Source organism: Sorex araneus, chromosome 2, assembly GCF_027595985.1.
Source record: "Sorex araneus isolate mSorAra2 chromosome 2, mSorAra2.pri, whole genome shotgun sequence".
In the NCBI taxonomy this organism is placed as follows: domain Eukaryota; kingdom Metazoa; phylum Chordata; class Mammalia; order Eulipotyphla; family Soricidae; genus Sorex; species Sorex araneus.
Genome location: NC_073303.1, coordinates 74,471,518 through 74,489,713, shown reverse-complemented (window position 1 = coordinate 74,489,713; position 18,196 = coordinate 74,471,518). Strand labels below are relative to the sequence as shown.

Sequence of the window (18,196 nt, the reverse complement as noted above, 5' to 3'; positions counted from 1 at the left end):
CACCCAGCAGTGCTCAGAGCTTACTCCTGGCTCTACTCAGGGATCACTCGGGTGCTGGCGATCAAACCCAGGTAGGCCACATGCAAGACAAGTGCTACCTGCTGTTCTAGCACTCCAGTGACCCGAATGTTTTGTTAAATAAACAGTCAATTAACAATCAAAGGTCAAACTGGAATTATAAAGTCTTTATTTTCTTTTTTAAAGAACTGTTTACTTCTACTTTTCTGTTTTATAGGGAATATAGAAAATGTCAAACTTTTGTGACATGGAAATAAGGACTTAACAAACATTCCAAATATTTTAAACAGTCTTCAATCCAAATTTAAGTGGTTAGCCTAACAGCAAAACAAACGACTAGAGAGGCCTGAATTTGTATCCTGGGCAACTTACTACCAAGTTAATTAGTACTCAGTGGCAAGAAAACACAGACTAGACATTCCATGGGATCAAAAGTGAAAGCTGAAAGACGGGGAAAGTGGACCATTGTCAAGCTCTGATAAAGCAGAAGTGGTGTGTGAATCAAAATGCTATCATCATATACTGCACAGATTTTTCTGAAGGCTGCGTTTAAATTTCAAATAAATGAATTTTGGTATGCAAAGTAGATGCCCAGAAGTGAAATGACTCTCTGGGCTGCAGGGGCAGGAATATTCCAGGGCCAAAAAAATTCCAACCAAAGTTAAAAAAAAAAAAAAAAAAAAGCACATATATGTGGGGCTGGGAGATGGTTTGTGTGTGGGAGTCCCAGGTCCCATCTCTGGCAATGGACGGTGCCCCGACATTGCTGGGGGTTTCCCCCCAGCACCGGAAGTTGAGCATGTCCCCAAAAAAAGAATTTTTTTTAATAAATATGTGTTGTTATAGAATCAACTGTTCTTCCTATAAAACAGATTGAGAAATCATAATAGCATTATAATGGGTATTTTTTCATTGGAAAAATTAATTTTTTAAAAATTCTCAAAATAATGGTGTCTGAGCAAGTACACTGATGATTAAATTGTTCTGTGCTAGTTTGGTGGCTCCGGGAATCAAACCCAACTGTTGCCACAAAGCCAAATCCCTGGCTTTCAGGCTTTAGTAATTTTTAAAGAACAAAATACATTTATGGTAAAGGAGGTAACAGTCACACGTCACACTATCCACTGCTGAACAGGTGTATTTAATCCTGATGAAAACAACACGGTGAGGGCTTGGGGATGCGGCTTAGTGGCAGAGAACCTGTCTTGCAGACCCTGGTTTCAATCCTCACGGTGTGTGCAGGGGTGAGGGGGCGCCTGGAAAACACCACCAGGAGAAGCCCTACCGGTCTCCTTAGCACACAGGTGTGTGTAAACAGAGAGTGAGAAGCTGAATAACCGACCCTGATCCACAGTGACCGTCCCAACTCCAGAGTCTGTGCTTAGAACTCGCCGAGGAAGACAAACAGTTTACTATTTACTGAGCAAAGGTAAAGGCTCAGCTACTTACAAACACTGTATTGATAGATCCCAAAGCACTCTATGAGGTGTATTTTATTTTAAACCCTAAAATGTCTACAATGCTTTTGGCCAAAAAACCTACAACACTGGGTTGGAGTGGGTAGGGCACTGACCTTGCACACAGCCGACCTGGGTCCGATCCCCGGCATCCCTTACAGTCCCCCAAGCACTGCCAGGAGTGATTCCTGAGCAGAGAGCCAAGAGTAGCTCCTTAGCATTGCCAGGTGTGACCCCAAAGCAAACAAATAAATAAACCATTCATTTAAAAAAAAAGTCGATAAATGTCCTTCACCTTAAAAAAAAAAAAAGAACTCTGACACTTCCTTCAAAATATTTTGGGTTTTTTGTTTGGTTGTTTTTTTGTTTTTGTTTTTGTTTTTGCTTTTTGGGTCACACCCAGCGATGCTCAGGGGTTACTCCTGGCTTTGCACTCAGGAATTACCCCTGGCAGTGCTCAGGGGACCATATGGGATGCCGGGGATCGAACCCGGGTCAGCCGTGTGCAAGGCAAATGCCCTACCTGCTGTGCTATTGCTCCAGCCCCTCCAAAATATTTTAAAAAGTGAGTCACTGTCATCCCGTTGCTCATCGATTTGTTCGAGCGGGCACCAGTAACGTCTCTCATTGAGAGACATATTGTTACTGTTTTTGGCATGTCCAATACGCACCGGTAGCTTTCCAGGCTCTGCCTCACGGGCTCGGTACTCTCGATAGCTTGCCGGGCTCTCCGAGAAGGGCGGAGGAATCGAACTCGGGTCAGCCACGTGAAAGGTGAATGCCCAACCACTGTGCTATCGCTCCAGCCCAGAAAATTAAGTCAGGGGCCGGAACGATAGCACAGCAGGTAGGGCATTTGCCTTGCATGCGGCCGACCCAGGTTTGATCCCCGGCATCCCATATGGTCCCCCAAGCACTGCCAGGAGTAATTCCTGAGTGCAAAGCCAGGAGTAACCCCTAAGCATCACTGGGTGTGACCCAAAAAAGAAAAAAAAATTAAGTCAACTTTACTGAGGTGGATTATTCCTACAGTAAAACAGGTCTACCTTGAGCTCACAAGTAATCTGTTGTGACATACATCCACACAATTCCCCAAACCAGTATTTTTATCACCTCAAAAAATGTCTTTGTAGAGCAAACCATCACTCAGATCCAAGCCCCCGCTGAAATGCCGTGACTACAGGACTAGTTTTGCCTGATCTCATTCCACAAAATGAGAACCTCACGGCACACAGACTGTCGGCCCATCTTCGCTCTCTCAGCACAGTGCTGGTGTTTGCTGGGGGGTGGGGGGGACCCTGCTTCCCGAGACACTCAGGCCCAATGGTCCAATGGGATCCAGCATGACTCAGGTCCAGGGATGCTGAGGGACCCCCAGGGCCACAATCCGCAGTGACTAGGGGCCTCGAGGGCTAAGCCCAGCAGTCCCCGAGGAGGGCCAGTGAGGCCAGGGGAGGGGACTCTGCACCCCTGAACACTGAGCTGTCTCCTGGGCTCCTCTTTCAGAGGGTGAGAGGCACCGGCCCTGCTGCAGGAGACTGTCCTGTAATTAAACAGTATTCCGTGGCATGGTTCTTATCATAATTATTTTTTTTCCTTTTTGGGCCAAATCGGGCAGTGCTCAGGGGTTACTGATGGCTCCGCACTCAGAAATTACTCCTGGTGGTGCTCGGGAGACCATATGGGACACTGGGAATCGAACCCAGGTCAGCTGGGTGCAAGGCAAAGCAAAGCAAAAGCTGTACTATCGTTTCCTCCCCGGTGCTACCACAATTTGCTTAGTCATTTCCCTAACGGAGGAGGACTAAGCTGTCTCCTGTTTAGGGCTACTGGAGGGGAAGGTGCTTGACACACTCACGTAAAATTCGCTGTGTGTTGTTTTTTGTTTTGGGAGCCACACCTGGGGATGTCCAGGGATGAATCCTAGCTCTGTGCTCAGGAATGACTCCTGCGGGACTCGGGGGGATACGGAGCACCAGGGACCAAGCCTGGGCCAGCCTGCCACCTGCGCAGCGAGCACTCTGCCCACCATGCTGTCTCTCAACCCCTCACCTCCATGTTTTTATTACTCACATACTTTCATTTCTCTTAGGAAAATATCAGAAGTGGAAGAGCTGTGTGGTCTGCTAAGTGCACTTTCAACTTCCTAACACAGCGGCAGACCATGATGGAATGGCATCATTCTGTCTCAATGGTGTCACAGGAGACTCCAGCTGTGTGTCAACAACCGTCGTGTGAGTCTTTTCTAGACGATTTTTTTTGGGGGGGGGAGTGGGGGGGGTTGGTTTTCAGGCCACACCAGGCAGTCCTGGCTCTGCACTCCGGGGTCACTCCTGGCAGAGCTCAGGGTGCCAAACGTCATGCCAGGGGTCGAGCCCAGGCTGGCTGTGTGCAAAGCAAGCGCCCTCCCGAGGCAGTAGCGCCCAGGCCCCTGGGTCTGCTCGGGACCAGCTGGGCGTGCTACGTTACACATCTTCTCATGTGCTCATCAGCCATTTCTGGGTTTTGTTGTTTGTTTGGGGTTTTTTTTGGTGGTTTTTTTTTTTTGGGGGGGGGGGGAACTAAGCCATGCTCAGGGCATACTGCTAACTCTGTGCTCAGAAATCACTTCTGGAATGATGCCAGGGGTGGAGCTCGGGTCAGCTGCATGTGAGGCAAGCGCTTTGTTTCTCCTCTCGTCTCATCTTCCCATCCACTCTCCTCTCCGATTCAGTGAGGAGTCTATTCAAACTGTGTTGCTCATTTGCTTGGTATGTGTTCTTTTAATTTTTATTTTTTAGTAATTCGCCGTGAGGTACAGTAACAAAAATTTCATGTTTGAACTTCGATCATACAGTCATCTAACACCCATCCCTTCACCAGGGCACATTTTCCACCACCCAAATCCCCAGTATTCCGCCCCCCACTCTCCAAACCTCCCCCTGCCTGTGTGGCAGACAATTTGCAAGGTATCCTTCCTCTGGTCACCTTCGATATTTCAAGACCAGGCCTACCTCCCCTTATATCTGCTGAAAATACAGCTGCTAGACAATGTGTTTTGTACTACTTGTTATGGATATAATATCATGTCGCACAGCCGCGAAAAGCAGCCTTTTTGCAGCCGCGCGCTTTAGGAATTCTAAGATTTTAATAATTAGGGTCTGAAGAAATTGCTGCCGCGGGGTGCTCGTGTCTGAGATTCCTGTGTGTGTCTCTGTATCGTGGCCACATGCGAGCTGGTGCTTCTTGCTGGCTTCTAGAAAATGGCGCCCGCTGGAGCTCTTAGAGGGAGGCGGTGGGACAGCAGAGAAAGCCTACTGCCAAGTCCCCGGGCCATCTCCGCCGCAAGTTGCTCGGGTCCGAGATTTCTGTGTGTGTCCTATTTATTATGTGTTCTTTCATATACTTTTGGATGCATATCTTTTGCCAATGTTTGCATTACAAATTTTTTTCTTCTAGCATATGCCTTGCTTTTACATTTTCCGAACAATGACTTTTACACACCAGAAATTTTAACTACTGGAATTTAATTTCTCATTTTTTTCTTTTTTTTAAAAAAAAAATTTTTTTTAATTTTTTTGCTTTTTTGGGTCTCACCTGGCAATGCACAGGGGTTACTCCTGGCTCTGCACTCAGGAACCACCCATGGCCGTGCTCAGGGGACCATACGGGACGCTGGGATTTGAACCCGGGTCGGCCGCGTGCAAGGCAAACGCCCCACCCGCTGTGCTATCTCTCCAGCCCCTCATTTTTTTCTTTTATAATTTGTGCTTCCCATGTGCAAAGCAAGCCTTGTCTTTCGCTAATGGAAAACTCTTTATAAACTGAGATTTATGGGTTTTGAATTCTAAAAAAAAAAAAAAAAAAATCTTGCCTATCTCCAATTAATAACATTATTTTCTTCTGGAAACTTTACAGCTTTATAAAGATTAGGGTTGGGGGGATACTGGGGACACTGGTGGTGGAAAATGTACACTGGTGGAGGGATGGGCGTTCGATCGCTGAATGACTGAAACTCAACCATGAAAGCTTTGTAACTATCTCACGGTGATTCAATAAAAAACAAGTAGAATTTTAAGGAAAAAATAGGGTTTATATATCATTTTAATATGCTAACTTTTTATACTTTTATTATTCAGGGGGGCCACTGAGGGGAAAGTGTTTGGGTCACACCCAGCCATCCTTGGGGCTTACTCCTGGTTCTGTGCTCAGGGATCATTCTTGGGGGAGCATACATGGTATTTGGGATTGAAATAGGGTCATCCACATGCAAGGTAAGCACCTAAACTCCTTTATAAATTCTCTGGTCCCTTTCTGTATCTTTGTATTTAGAGTAAATATCTTCTCAATCATGTTTCAGTAAATAAAGCTGCATATGTAACTGTGATCCCAAAGACTGGATTAGTAACATAGTAGAAAACACTAAGTTTGTACAGTAACACTCTATGACATTCACACAATGTCAGAACACATTCCCACTGCTAAGTGACCCAAGGATACATAAAGCACACAGTTCCATGCTCTGCTTTTTCCTTCAGGGTAACATCCTCCACTCCAGAGCGTCCAAACCCTTCACACTTCCCATTATCAGTACAACCATGTTTACAAGCAATTTCAACTTGTTCTTTGTCTTCCATTTATATCTTGTATTATTTACTCGTTTCTACCACTTTCTTCTAGGTTACAATTGGGTTTCTTTTCAATTACAATTTGTAGTATGATTCCATTTAACCCCAACTATTATATTCTTTTCAATTGTTTTTTTAAAATTACACACACATCCCCTTCAAATCATACAATATCAGCTCATGTATACCATAAGAATTTACTCAGGCATTCTGGATATTTATGATGGGCTGGTAATTCTGGTCCCAGATTTTTTGTCAGCACAAAAGGCATAGAGCCACCCAAAAGTGATTTTTAAATAAATTTTTTGTTTATCTGCCACTTGGAAAAACAGTTATCTGGGGTTTATCATCATATTTTACTTCAAAGAACAAAGCTGAATCTCAATTCACTGCCCCAAGTATACACAGCCAATCTGCGTTGGTTGGTCTGCAGCACACAAGTGCCATCTGGTGGCAGAACTCAGAACCGCAGGTTTCTACCTATACCAGTACTGCTACAAATTTACATTCCAAGTTTCTCAAGAGTTTTACTTTCCAACACACTTCGTGCCAATTGAGGGGTGTCTTCCAAGCAGGACTCAGTGGGCTTGGAGGTTACCAGGGCCATCCAAAGAGTGTCTGAGGGACAACGCAATGTTGGAATTTAGCCCAGGCCCTCATGTCATAGACATGTACTCCACCCTACTGACCCACAACCCAGACCCAAATACACGCTTTAAAAAGGTCTTAGAAACTACTGAGGAACAGTTTGAAAATATCACAATACTAATTAGCAGCATCAACCTACACAACAAAACTTATTAAGGAACTTCTTACAAAGGTGTTTCAGTAACTGAAATGTTGATTACTTCTGTTTACTGTTGATTAACCTAATTAAAATCAGTTCAGAAACTTCAGAAGACCTGCTTCATGCCATCAGATTTCCACTGATAACCACAGCTGTCAATAAAATTGTTTCCAACCCTCTCAGATTTCTGTCCCAAGACACTAAGTGACCATGAAGCTCAAGTGGGTTTTCATTCTGTCCACATGATGAAGCAATTTTTTTTGCTTCAAAATAGTCCGAACTCTTACTTCACTTGCTGTGATTCATATCACACCTATTCAGAGAAAAAAAAAAAAGTGCGGAATTACCCATGGTTGGTCCAGGGGAGACGAGCCAAAGAAAATCAGAAAATTAAGAAAATCAGAAAACTGTGGGTGTCCACCACAGCTGAGGGCGGTGCAGGGAGGAAACCCTCCCGACTGCAGTAAAGACAAACCGACAAAAGCCCATCTCAGGTAAGGAAGGACAAATGGGTGAGGCAAACAGGGCGTACTCGAAACAGCTGCCGTGTTCTGGAGCCCGCTGCGTGGCCATCGGAGACCCTTAGCCCCTGACATGCCTCCGCCTCCCCTTCTGCGCTTCCAACAAACTAGTTTAAGAGCCAAAGCCCACCTTGAAGAGTGAGTAAAATAATTCCTAGATATCTTACGAGCCATTTACACGAAACACAAATGTACGAAATCTAAAGCTAAGGAGAGCCAGTCTGAGGCCGGTGTTTGTGAAGGCCAACTCCAACTTCTCTGGAGAAGGGGAACTAGCGATGCCGACATGAGAAGGTTTCCCTTCGTGCCCCTTTTTTTGGGGGGGGGTCACACCCGGCGACGCACAGGGGTTACTCCTGGCTCTGCACTCAGGAATTACCCCTGGCCGTGCTCAGGGGACCATATGGGATGCTGGGATTTGAACCCGGGTCGGCCGCGTGCAAGGCAAACGCCCTACCCGCTGTACTATCGCTCTAGCCCCTTCGTGCCCCCTTTTCAACCAGTCCTACCACCTCCAATCTAAGCATCTGGACACAGCACCTCCTTCTCCATCTTTATGTTCTCGAAGCATCAGACCAAACTGCTCCCCCAGGTTGGCGTCTCTGTCTCCTGAATCCTAAGCCTGTCTCCAACTATTTCCCACATTCTGGGAAAGCAGCACCCCTGGAATTCACCTTCAGCTATTTCATCTCTGAGCTTAAGGTCTTACAATGGCTCCCAATCACCTGCAGGATAAAAGTCTAAACCTCTGTGGAACGGCTAGGGCCTTCTGACTCCAAACAGACCTGGGGGCAAGTCTAGGCACAGATGAGGCGCTGCATTCCTCAGCATGGTTCCCAGAGTTCAGAAAGCTTGTCTACTCACCAGGAAGATTCCCTGTAGGTGTCAATTACTTCTGGGATGGAGGAACACGCTGTCAGTGTTCCCAGAGCACCATACAGACATCTGCTGGTGCGGTGGATGCCTGGCTCAGTGTCTTTGATTTCATTAAAGAGCTGTGATTGACAGCTATCACTGACGGGGCTTCCTGCACACACCTCCCACCCCCACCCCCTCTGCCAGGGCCCACTTCCCTCCCCACTCCCGGCCCCAACACTTTGGAGGAGAAAATAAAATGAGAGGATGGGGGAAGACTTTAATTCTTGCCTCTCTTATAACCACGAAATCAGTCTTGGAATTAGAAATTACCAATCAAGAGGAAAATGTCAGTGTTTCTGCTCTGTCTTTGGTGGAGTGTGGGAGAAGGCCAGGGATCAAACCCAGGGCCTCAGAACCAGGGAGAGCCACGGTGGTTTTCCCATGGCACCACAAAAGAAGGGGGGGAAAACAGGGTTTCCTATATGGGAAATGCACACCACCACGAAGCGACAGTCCCTTCCGAAGCCAACATTTTGAGCAGGAAGCCTTCACCAGGGAGCAAAGGACCATGTGACCCCCACCCCTTCCTCCTTCCGAAGCCAACATTTTGAGCAGGAAGCCTTCACCAGGGAGCAAAGGACCATGTGACCCCCACCCCTTCCTCCGACAGCAGACACCAACTCGTCCTACCCTTGGTCCCTTCCCTTCCACGGCAGAATCATCACGGGGTGGTGGGAGTTTAGTGACACTCCAACTTCTCAGGTTTTGCACTCCCGCACTGAGCACTGCCACGTGTGGCCCCCAAACAAAAACAGACTTAATGCTCCTACCCTCAATACGTAAACATTAGAATACTGGTTAAGAGGTGCAATAAAACTCGGAAAAATCAGACAGACAAGTCAAAAGAAACAAGTTAGAACAGGGCCGGAAAGACAGTGCAGTGGGTAGGAAGTGCCTTTGCACTCAGCCGGCCCAGATTCAATTCCCAAATCCTGAAAGGGCTCATCACCTTCCCCCCAACAACTCCCAGCACCACCAGGAGCAATTCCTGAGTGGAATCTACCTAAGGAAATAATCAGTGATGTGAACAAAAATGTGCATATGAAGATTGCTTACTGCAATATTATTTCCACCAAAAAAGACCCTCAGTGTTCAAAAACAGGTACCCACTGTTTATATACTTATCAATTATTCCTTATTTATACTTACTTTCTACTCATATACATACATGGTCTGTAAGAAGTCTATACAGCATAAAAAATATTCTCAAAGACAGAAGTTATTTTAAAAAATTACTATATTAAGTAAAAAGAGGGAACAGTATAGTATCTACAAGATGAACAAAATAGTGCATATCAATACATAAAACACTACTTAATTATTTTTTAAAGGAAAAAAATTCACACATAAGCAATATGGATTAAATTTCAAAATGAAAAAGAGGAAAGAAAACCATAATAGGAAGGGGGGGAAAAATAGACACACCAGAGTAGGTACTGTGTGAGTCTATTTATAGGAGGTTCAATAACAGGCAAAGCTAATCTAAGGAGATAGAACATGTTATTTCAAGGAAGCGTCTCAAATGCAAATAGGAATAAGGAAAGTTTTGGAAGTGAAAGTAACAGTCTTTATTTTGATATCAGTGGCAATCACATGAGCATATACAAACGCAAAAAATCATGTAATACAGCCTTAGGACATGTATACATAAGTAAAGTAATAAAATCATCAGGTCATTACTTTAAGATTTGTCACTTTACCCCTCATATATTATATCTCCACAAATACGTAGAGAAATTGCCGAGACCAGAAGGACAGCCCGGGGGTAATCACGGTCCAAGTACACCGTTTGCATGCTCTGACCAGGTGCAACCCCACACTACCGACGGTTCCCTGGGGTCACCAGGGCCCGAGCACAGAGTGTTTGCCAGATAAGTAGGGCGTTTGCCAGGAAGATCCCCAGAGCACCAGATGGTTTGACTCAAAAACAAAAGGAAAGAACAGAAAAGAAATTGCACATGAAAGATAACTTCTGTTTGGATAGCTATATTTACTCGCAAAGTAAAAACAAGAATGCAAAGTACATCAAAACACTAAAACTGGTCCATTCTAGGATTGCATTTATTTCTATTTTGTTATTAACTTGCTTCCATTTCAACATCCGTTTCAACAAATCATGTGAATTTTGCTTGTTGGTTGGTGGGGCCCACACCCAGGGGAGCTTATTCAAGAGCCACTTCCCAGGCTCAGGGAAGCATGAGGTCCCAGTGAAGGAGCCTGCAAGGTCTGCACTCAGCCCACTGAGCTATTTCTCTGGCCATATAGTAATAATAATAATTATTATTATTATTATATATGATGCATATGATATATAATTTTTTAATTATGCCATGCTTCTAAAAAAATCCCTTTGTACTTGTTGCTATCACAAAACTATGTAATCTGCAGAAAAACCTGATGAACAGGTTTTTTTTAAATCCCATCAAGTATAAACACACATCGGTAATGTATTCAGTCACATCAAGAAAAATGCTAAGCATCTGATAGTAAATCGGTTAGCAAATACATAGATGAGCAAGTAATCTGAGAAATCAGCACTATACTGCATGGTGACTTAGAAACTTGGTCCTGACTTTAAATTAAAAAAAAAAATCGGTGATTTCAAGTTGAATCAAAATTAAAATTTCTGGGGAAAAAGTCTTTTTTTTTTTTTTAATTTACTACTTCAAATATTTGGGACTTATTTAACTTCCAAGCAAACTGCCCAAAGAAAATTTTCTTTATAATGAAAATACATTGTGAGTTTCAGAAACTTTCACAAAATGCAAAAGTAATAAATGAGAACAAAACTAAAGAAGATATACAAACCTCTGGTTGTACATGCCCCGAAAGTTGTAATTGGCTCTATAGTTTGGGAGGGGCTTTGGGTCCAGCGGCCTGTAGATGGCGGGCTCGCCCCTCTTCATAGCCAGCCCGTTCAGCTCCACCGTCGGGGTTATGCTCCCTGTGGGAGAGAAACGGCAAAGGCACACACGGGAAATATTTCCAGAGTAACCACGCACGCTCTATTCATATTTCAATATTACAATGGATGACAGTAAGAGTAGATGGACCGTCTGTATTATTTTCTAAGACAAAGTATAAAATACACAGAAGAAAACTGTCTTTAATAAATTCTGAGTATTTTGCAACATTTTCTGTATATCAATGGTCCAAGTTCACTTTTATTGACATGTTATTTCAAACCAAGGCAAAGATAAAGTTCATAGATTTTGCAGTTTGATTATAAATTTACCTATAAAGCTTACATATATATAATATTATTACTTACCCTATTCCACGTTACTTACCCTGCAAAAATTACTTACAGGGTAATTCCACATCTATTACCCTGTAATAGATATATATTACATATATCTAATATATGTAAGCTATATATCTAATCATTATCAGAAACTCATATCTGTGAATATTCAATTTTGTAAGTAAACAAACAGAATTAGCAAATGAATACTGGGCCATCAATTATCCTTAAACTTATCTAATGTAAATAATATTTCCCTTTTTCCTAATATCAACAGGACAAAGCAAATGTAAGTGACACTCTTTGTAGATAAACACACTGAAGCATTTTTCAGTGGCTGAGATTTGTTTTAAAATAATCCAAAGGAGAGATAGATGAGGAACACAGAAGGTCACCTGTGTTGGTAACTGTTGAAGCTGGTAAACAAATGCATGAACATTCAACACCTTATTCTTTCTACTTTTGTAATGAAAAACCCCATAATAAACAATAATAGTACAAGCATTAGGCCATGGTATTCTAAGTACCAAAAAAATTATTTAATAAAATATATGTATATATGCTCTGTATAACTTACGGAAGTGAGTATTAACTTTTAAAGAAAATAAAATTTATTTTCAATGTAAACTCTAAGGTATTTCGTTTGTGTGGTGTTTTTCGTGCCAGACATTCAAGAATCCACTAATCACATGCAAAAGTGGTTGTGGTGAGTGCAACAAGGAGATGAGGATTGGCATAAAAATACCAGCACAGCTTGGGGGTCTTGACAAACACGTATGACAGTCGCATCAGAAGCAATTTTTCAAGTCAATTTAAATTGCTCACTTTAAATCACAGTTCGAAAGAATTCGTGAGAAGCTACAAGAAGTGTGGAGTAAGAATAAAACCATCAGTGAGTTACTCGAGTGGCAGAACACAGGCCTGCCACATGAGGACCTTAGCCTGATCTCACGCACACGGGGCCCCAAGCTCACAGGGTACAGCTCCCGTGTCCCAAAGCAGCAGCACCTGTGGCTCTGGGGCCCCAAGCATGCCAGGTCCAACATAAGGTACCAAGCACCTGTCACGCACGGACCACTGAACTGAACATGAGGAGTGGCCCCACGCCCCCTAAACACCACTGGGGGTGGGCCCTTGTAAAACAGTAAGAGAAACAGGAACTAAACTAAGGTTAGTTCAAAGAGTGATCCCTGAGCACAGAGCCACGAGTAAGCAGTGAACACTGCCAGGTCTGGCCCAAAAGATGAAGATGACGAAGACAATGACAACGGAGAGAAAAGGAAGGGAAGGAGAGGGAGAGGGGGGAGGAAGAGGGAGGGGAGGAAGAGGGAGAGGAGGAAGAGGGGGAAGAGGAGAAAGAGGAGAAGGAGGGGGAGGAAGGGAAAGAGAAGGAGGAGGAGGAGGCGGCGGAGGAGGGGGAGGAGGAAGGCAGGCCAGAGAGAGAGCTCAAAGGGCCGGGCACAGGCTTACACACTGGAGCCCTGAGGACAGGGTCTGGGAAGGTGGCTCCGTCCTAGAGCCCTTGCCATGCAGGCACGCGGTGGCCCACTCAACCCCCTCCCTGCCCCACGCTTCTGCCCCTGGATCCCCAGTCCGACAGCTGTGCAGTCTCTGGCACTCTGCATCCGAGCGTGCGCTGGCTTGAAAGAGGTGGCTAGGGAAAAGCAGACTCTGGCAGATACCAACGGCTCGGGGCAGGGAGAGAGGCACGAACTCTCCCACCAGACCCCGGCAACACTGCGCCAGCCGGAGGATGCTTCACCTCATCAGCGTCATCTTCCCCTACTTGTCATGGCCATAAAAGCAAAAAAAACTCCAGCACAGGCAAACAGAGGCTAACCCAGATGTAAGCGGAAAATTCTTCAGGCAATCCCTGCAGAAACAAAATGGAATTCCTCAAAGAAGCTCAGCAACGGAGCACTTGGCCAGCATGTGTGAGGCTCAACCCCTACCATGGATGCGGGAGGCCAGAGGATAAAGAGTTTGTGAACTATCAGACACAGATAAATGGAAAGGCGCCGGCAGGGGACCCATGGATCTGAAAAAGAGACCCGTATTTGCATAACTGTCTTACCTAAAACAATCTACAGTCAATGCAATCGCCACAAAATACCAAGAGCATGTCTCAAGGAAACAGAATAAACAGTTCTACATTTAATACGGAATTTAAAAAGATTCCAAACAGCCTAAGAATTCTAAGGGAAAGCAATGGATGTATCACACTCCATGCCTTTCTGAAAAAAAGACCATAAAAACTAAAATAGTATGGAATTGGAGTAAGCCAGGCACACAGACTAATGGGACAGAAGAGAGACTCCAGATATCCAGATATAAATTCATACATGTACAGACTCGTAATCTTCGGCAAAGGAGCTAAGTCAGCGGCGAAAGAAAAGTCTCTTCAACAAATGGATCTGGGAAATTTGAACAGGCACATGCAAAAAAGATGTATCTTCATCACTATTTAACTCTAGACATAAAAATTAACTCAAAATGGAATAAAGATTTGGATACCAGACCTGAAACCATCAAGTACATGGAAGAAAACACAGATGATGTCCTCAAGGACCTCAATGCCAGAGATTTAGAGACCCAATTCCACTGACCAAAGAAACAAAAGCAAGATAAACAAATAAAAGGGCCAGAGCAATAATGCAGCACGTAGGATGCTTGCATAGCAAGCAAGTAATCCGGGTTAAATCCCTAGCATCCCAGAGGGTCCCCAAGAAATGCCAGGAATAAGCCCTGAGCACAGCCAGGTGTGGCACAAATTTTTTTTTAAAGATAAAAAAGAATGAACACATAGGAACTATATTAAATTGCCAGGAGCCAATGCCTGGGAACCACGAGGAATCAACGCCTGGGAACCAAAATGTCAGTACAAACTGACCTGTAACTAAGGAACAATCGCTTCTTGGGGAAAATATCAAAGTACCTTCTGAAGGTTGCAGAACAATGCCCAGGGTAAAACTGCCATCGGGGCCCACATCCAGTTTCGTTAAACGTTTGCATTCTTTGCTATTCTCCCATTCTGGCCACTTCCTCGTATAATCAATTATGAAAGACTAGCTCAGGAGAAATAAAACTGAAGCTTGCTCCCATTCTTCTTGTGTCCGTCTTTTTCCTCTGTGTCTGTCTGTGTCTGTCTCTTTCTTCTTGTGTCTGTCGCCTTTTCACTCGTGCACCCTCTCCCGGCTATCCACGCTGACCAAGTCCCGAGGGACAGGACATTAAATCAAATTGCTTCCATACAATAAAAGAAAATCAATCTTGAGTAAAAGACCATAAAATAATGAAAAATGAAAACAGAAATGCTGTATGACTCAGAACATTCTCTGAGGATTTTACCCAAAAGATATGCAACACCCATTCCTACAGATAGCTGCATCTCTCTATTCACAACAGCAGCGCTCACACTTGCCCGAGCAGGAAATCGACCTAAACACCCGTGACTGGGAAAAACTTTCGGCGTATGTACTGAACAGAATACTACCCTGCTGGTTAAAAAGTTGAAACGACCACTCAGGAGAAAATAGATGAATTCTGAAGTGAGAAGGATAAGTGAAATAAGACAGTATAGGACGGTTTCGTTCATACGTGGAATATAATAACACAAACAAAATGAGGGAGGAAAAAAAAAAGAGAAGAATAGGCGAGCGCTATGGTGGTCCCAGAGCGGAGCGGGGAGGAAGGCGGGAAACGGTCTCTGGCGGTGGGGAGCATGCAACCCTAGAAGGCTGGTGACGGTCACACGGTCACACGCATGAAGGGTGAAGCTGAACCCTGAAATCCCATAATACAGAAAATCAGTAAGAAATCAATGAAAAAATCAGATCCTTTAAAACATAACATAAGAGAGACAGTGAAGTTTTGGCAAAGTATTCAAGCAAGGGAGAAAAAGATAAAAATGGCCAAGGAAAGTTTCCATAGTAAACAGTGAATTGGAATAATGAGTGTGCGTCACTAATTAAATACAAACACTCGAGGCAAAATAATGAACCTCAAGGACAACATGATTTCAGGGCCCGAGCGACAGTCCAGCCAAGAGCCTGCCTTGTACACTGCAGACCTGACTTCGGGGTGTTCCCCTGAGCCTCACCAAAAGTGATCCCTGAGCGCAGAGCCAGAAGCAAGCCTTGAGCATATAAGAACAATAAAAAGAGAAAGAAAAAAAAAATTCAAGATCCTCTGTCCCTCCATTTCTTTCAGTTCTTCTTTCTTCTTTCTTTTTTTATGGTATTTTGAAAGGAATGATAAAGTGAAATGCATAAAGTTTACACAGAAAGCTTGAAGAATTACTATACATATAAAAAATCATGTGGGACCCGAGTGATATAGGGTGTTTGCCTTGCACAAAGGCGACCTGAGTTCAATCCCCCACATCCTATATGGCTTCCAGCACTGCTCAAGTAATTCCTGAGTACAGGGCCAGTAGTAACACCTGAGCATCGCCGAGTGTGACTAGAAAAGGAAAAAACAAGGAAGTCATGTGACCACCATCCATCTCAAAATAGAAGCATTTCAGGGCCAGAGAGAAGGGGAGAGAGGGAGAGAGGGAGAGGGAGAGGAGAGAAGGAGGGAAAAAATGAAGAGAGGGAGAGAGGAAGGAAGGGAGAGAGAGAGGAAGGAAGGAAGGGGGAGAGAGAGAGAGAGAGAGAGAGAGAGAGAGAGAGAGAGAGAGAGAGAGAGAGAGAGAACAGCAAGCGGGTTAGGCCTTGCACACAGCCAACCCTGGTTTGATCCCTGGCAACTCAAACGGCCCCGAAACACTTCTAGGAGCATCCCTGCGTGAAGAGCCTAGAGGAAGCTTGAACACCACTGAGCGTGGCCCAAAGGCAGAGGTGAAAACTCCAGACCCACTGGAGCCAGGAGGCAGCCGTGGGCACACACAGCCCGGGTGCGATTCCCAGCACAAGTCCCCGAGCATCACCAGGTGAGGCCTGGAGGCATTTCCATCACCCTTCAGGCACTTCCTACCTTTTCCTGGTATCCACCTTCGTACGTTAGTTTTCTCTATTCTTTAAATCTAAATATGCATTATTCTGTCCTCTTTCCCTCAGTGGCTTTCTTGAATATATTAGTATTTTCATTTTATTTGTTGCTGAAAAGTACTCTATTAAATGAATGTACAGTCAAGAGGCTGGGGGTTGTTTTCAATATATAATTTTATATATTAAATATAAAGCCATCTGAACATTATGAATGGTGTTTTAGTCAACAAACACACTCATCTCCCTTTGGTGCCAACATACCAGTGAAATAACTGGATCCCAGAGTACTTTTATGTTTTACTCTTCTCATAAAGTGACTAAATATTTTCTAAATATGTCTTCAACACTAGTGGGCAATCTACAATTTTCTGGGAAGAGGATACGACAGGGATGAAACATTCAGGGCAGGTGTTTTACCACCGAGCTACATCCCCAGCGAACAGTGGCCCAAAAACAAACCCAAAAAAAACTGGAAATAATTTAAGTCACTTTAAGTTCTATGCTGCATTAAACTGATACGAAAGGTACACAGTTCAGGGCCCAGGGAGATAGCACCGCGGGCAGTGCTCACTTTACACGCAGCTGACCTTAATTCGATCCAGATCCACAGCACTGCATCTGGTGCCCAGAGTCCTGCCAGGAATGATTCCCAAACACCCCCGGGGGCAACCAAAGGCGAGGGAGGGGAGGGGAGTATTCAGTTGAAATGAGGAAAAGGAAAACAAAAAGAAAAAAACTGGAATCCAGGGAAACAGCCCAGGTCCTGGGGCAGTGGCTGGAATGCAGAGCCCCAGGTTCCATCCCAGACACTACATGCGCAACACAAAGCCTCCAAGAGTCGTCCAGTGTCTGACGCCCCCCACCCACCGTGCCCCTTCCCCCAACACTGAGAAGGCTCCAAAGAAAATAAGAAAAAAAAATGATACCTTGGGGCCAGGGATGCAGCTCAAGAATAGAGAGCACGCCTCATGCCTGAGACCGACACTTGTCTTCAGAGAAATGCTAGAAACGAACCTTTGTGGAGGAACACAGAAGACAGGCAGGAAAGAAGAAACCAGGAGGAAAGGTTTGAATTGGGATTTTATCATTAAAACAGCCTTTGTTTTTGACTTGGGGGCCACACCCAGCAGTGCTCCGGATCACTCGTGGTGGGGCTCGGGGGACACGCACAGCGGCCAGGGACAGAATCCCGTCAGCCGCGAGGAAGATGCGCTCCTTACCTGCTGGACGATCTCTCCAGCCAGGGTCCAGCTCTTGAGTAAACCATCTGCCCACTCCAGAACTACACGCAGCACCGCGTGCAGACACCGCTCTACACGCACAGAACAGACACGTGGGACAGAACAAGCTGGGGGGCAGGGAAGCGGGTGTTCAGGCCACACACAGCTGCGCTCAGGACGATTCTTGGCTCTGTGCTCAGGAGTAACCCTTCGCAGTCTCAGGGGCCCCATGTAGTCAAACCAGGGTCACGGCCCGCAGAGTCACAAGCAAACCTGCTGTACTATCTCCAGTCCCCCGGGACACACTGAAAATACCATCTCAAGCTATGAGATGTTTCAGGCAAAGCTAAGTACCTCTGTGTTCAGTGGCTAAGGGCTGGACCCAGACTTCAAAATAAGACAAAAAGTGATACTCAGTTATTTATAGCTACAA

At 44.8% G+C, this 18,196-nt stretch overlaps 1 protein-coding gene across 9 annotated transcripts in view; it reads right to left on the bottom strand.

The window, feature by feature from the left end:
• The window catches only part of STAU2 (staufen double-stranded RNA binding protein 2), a 281,072-nt gene that overhangs the window by 212,275 nt on the left and 50,601 nt on the right, over positions 1 to 18,196 (bottom strand). For all 9 annotated transcript variants that reach the window (XM_055125674.1, XM_055125671.1, XM_055125672.1 and 6 more), the window contains one exon: positions 11,117 to 11,252. In XM_055125674.1, the coding sequence (XP_054981649.1) occupies positions 11,117 to 11,252 (136 nt within the window). The remainder of the gene's footprint in view (positions 1 to 11,116; positions 11,253 to 18,196) is intronic.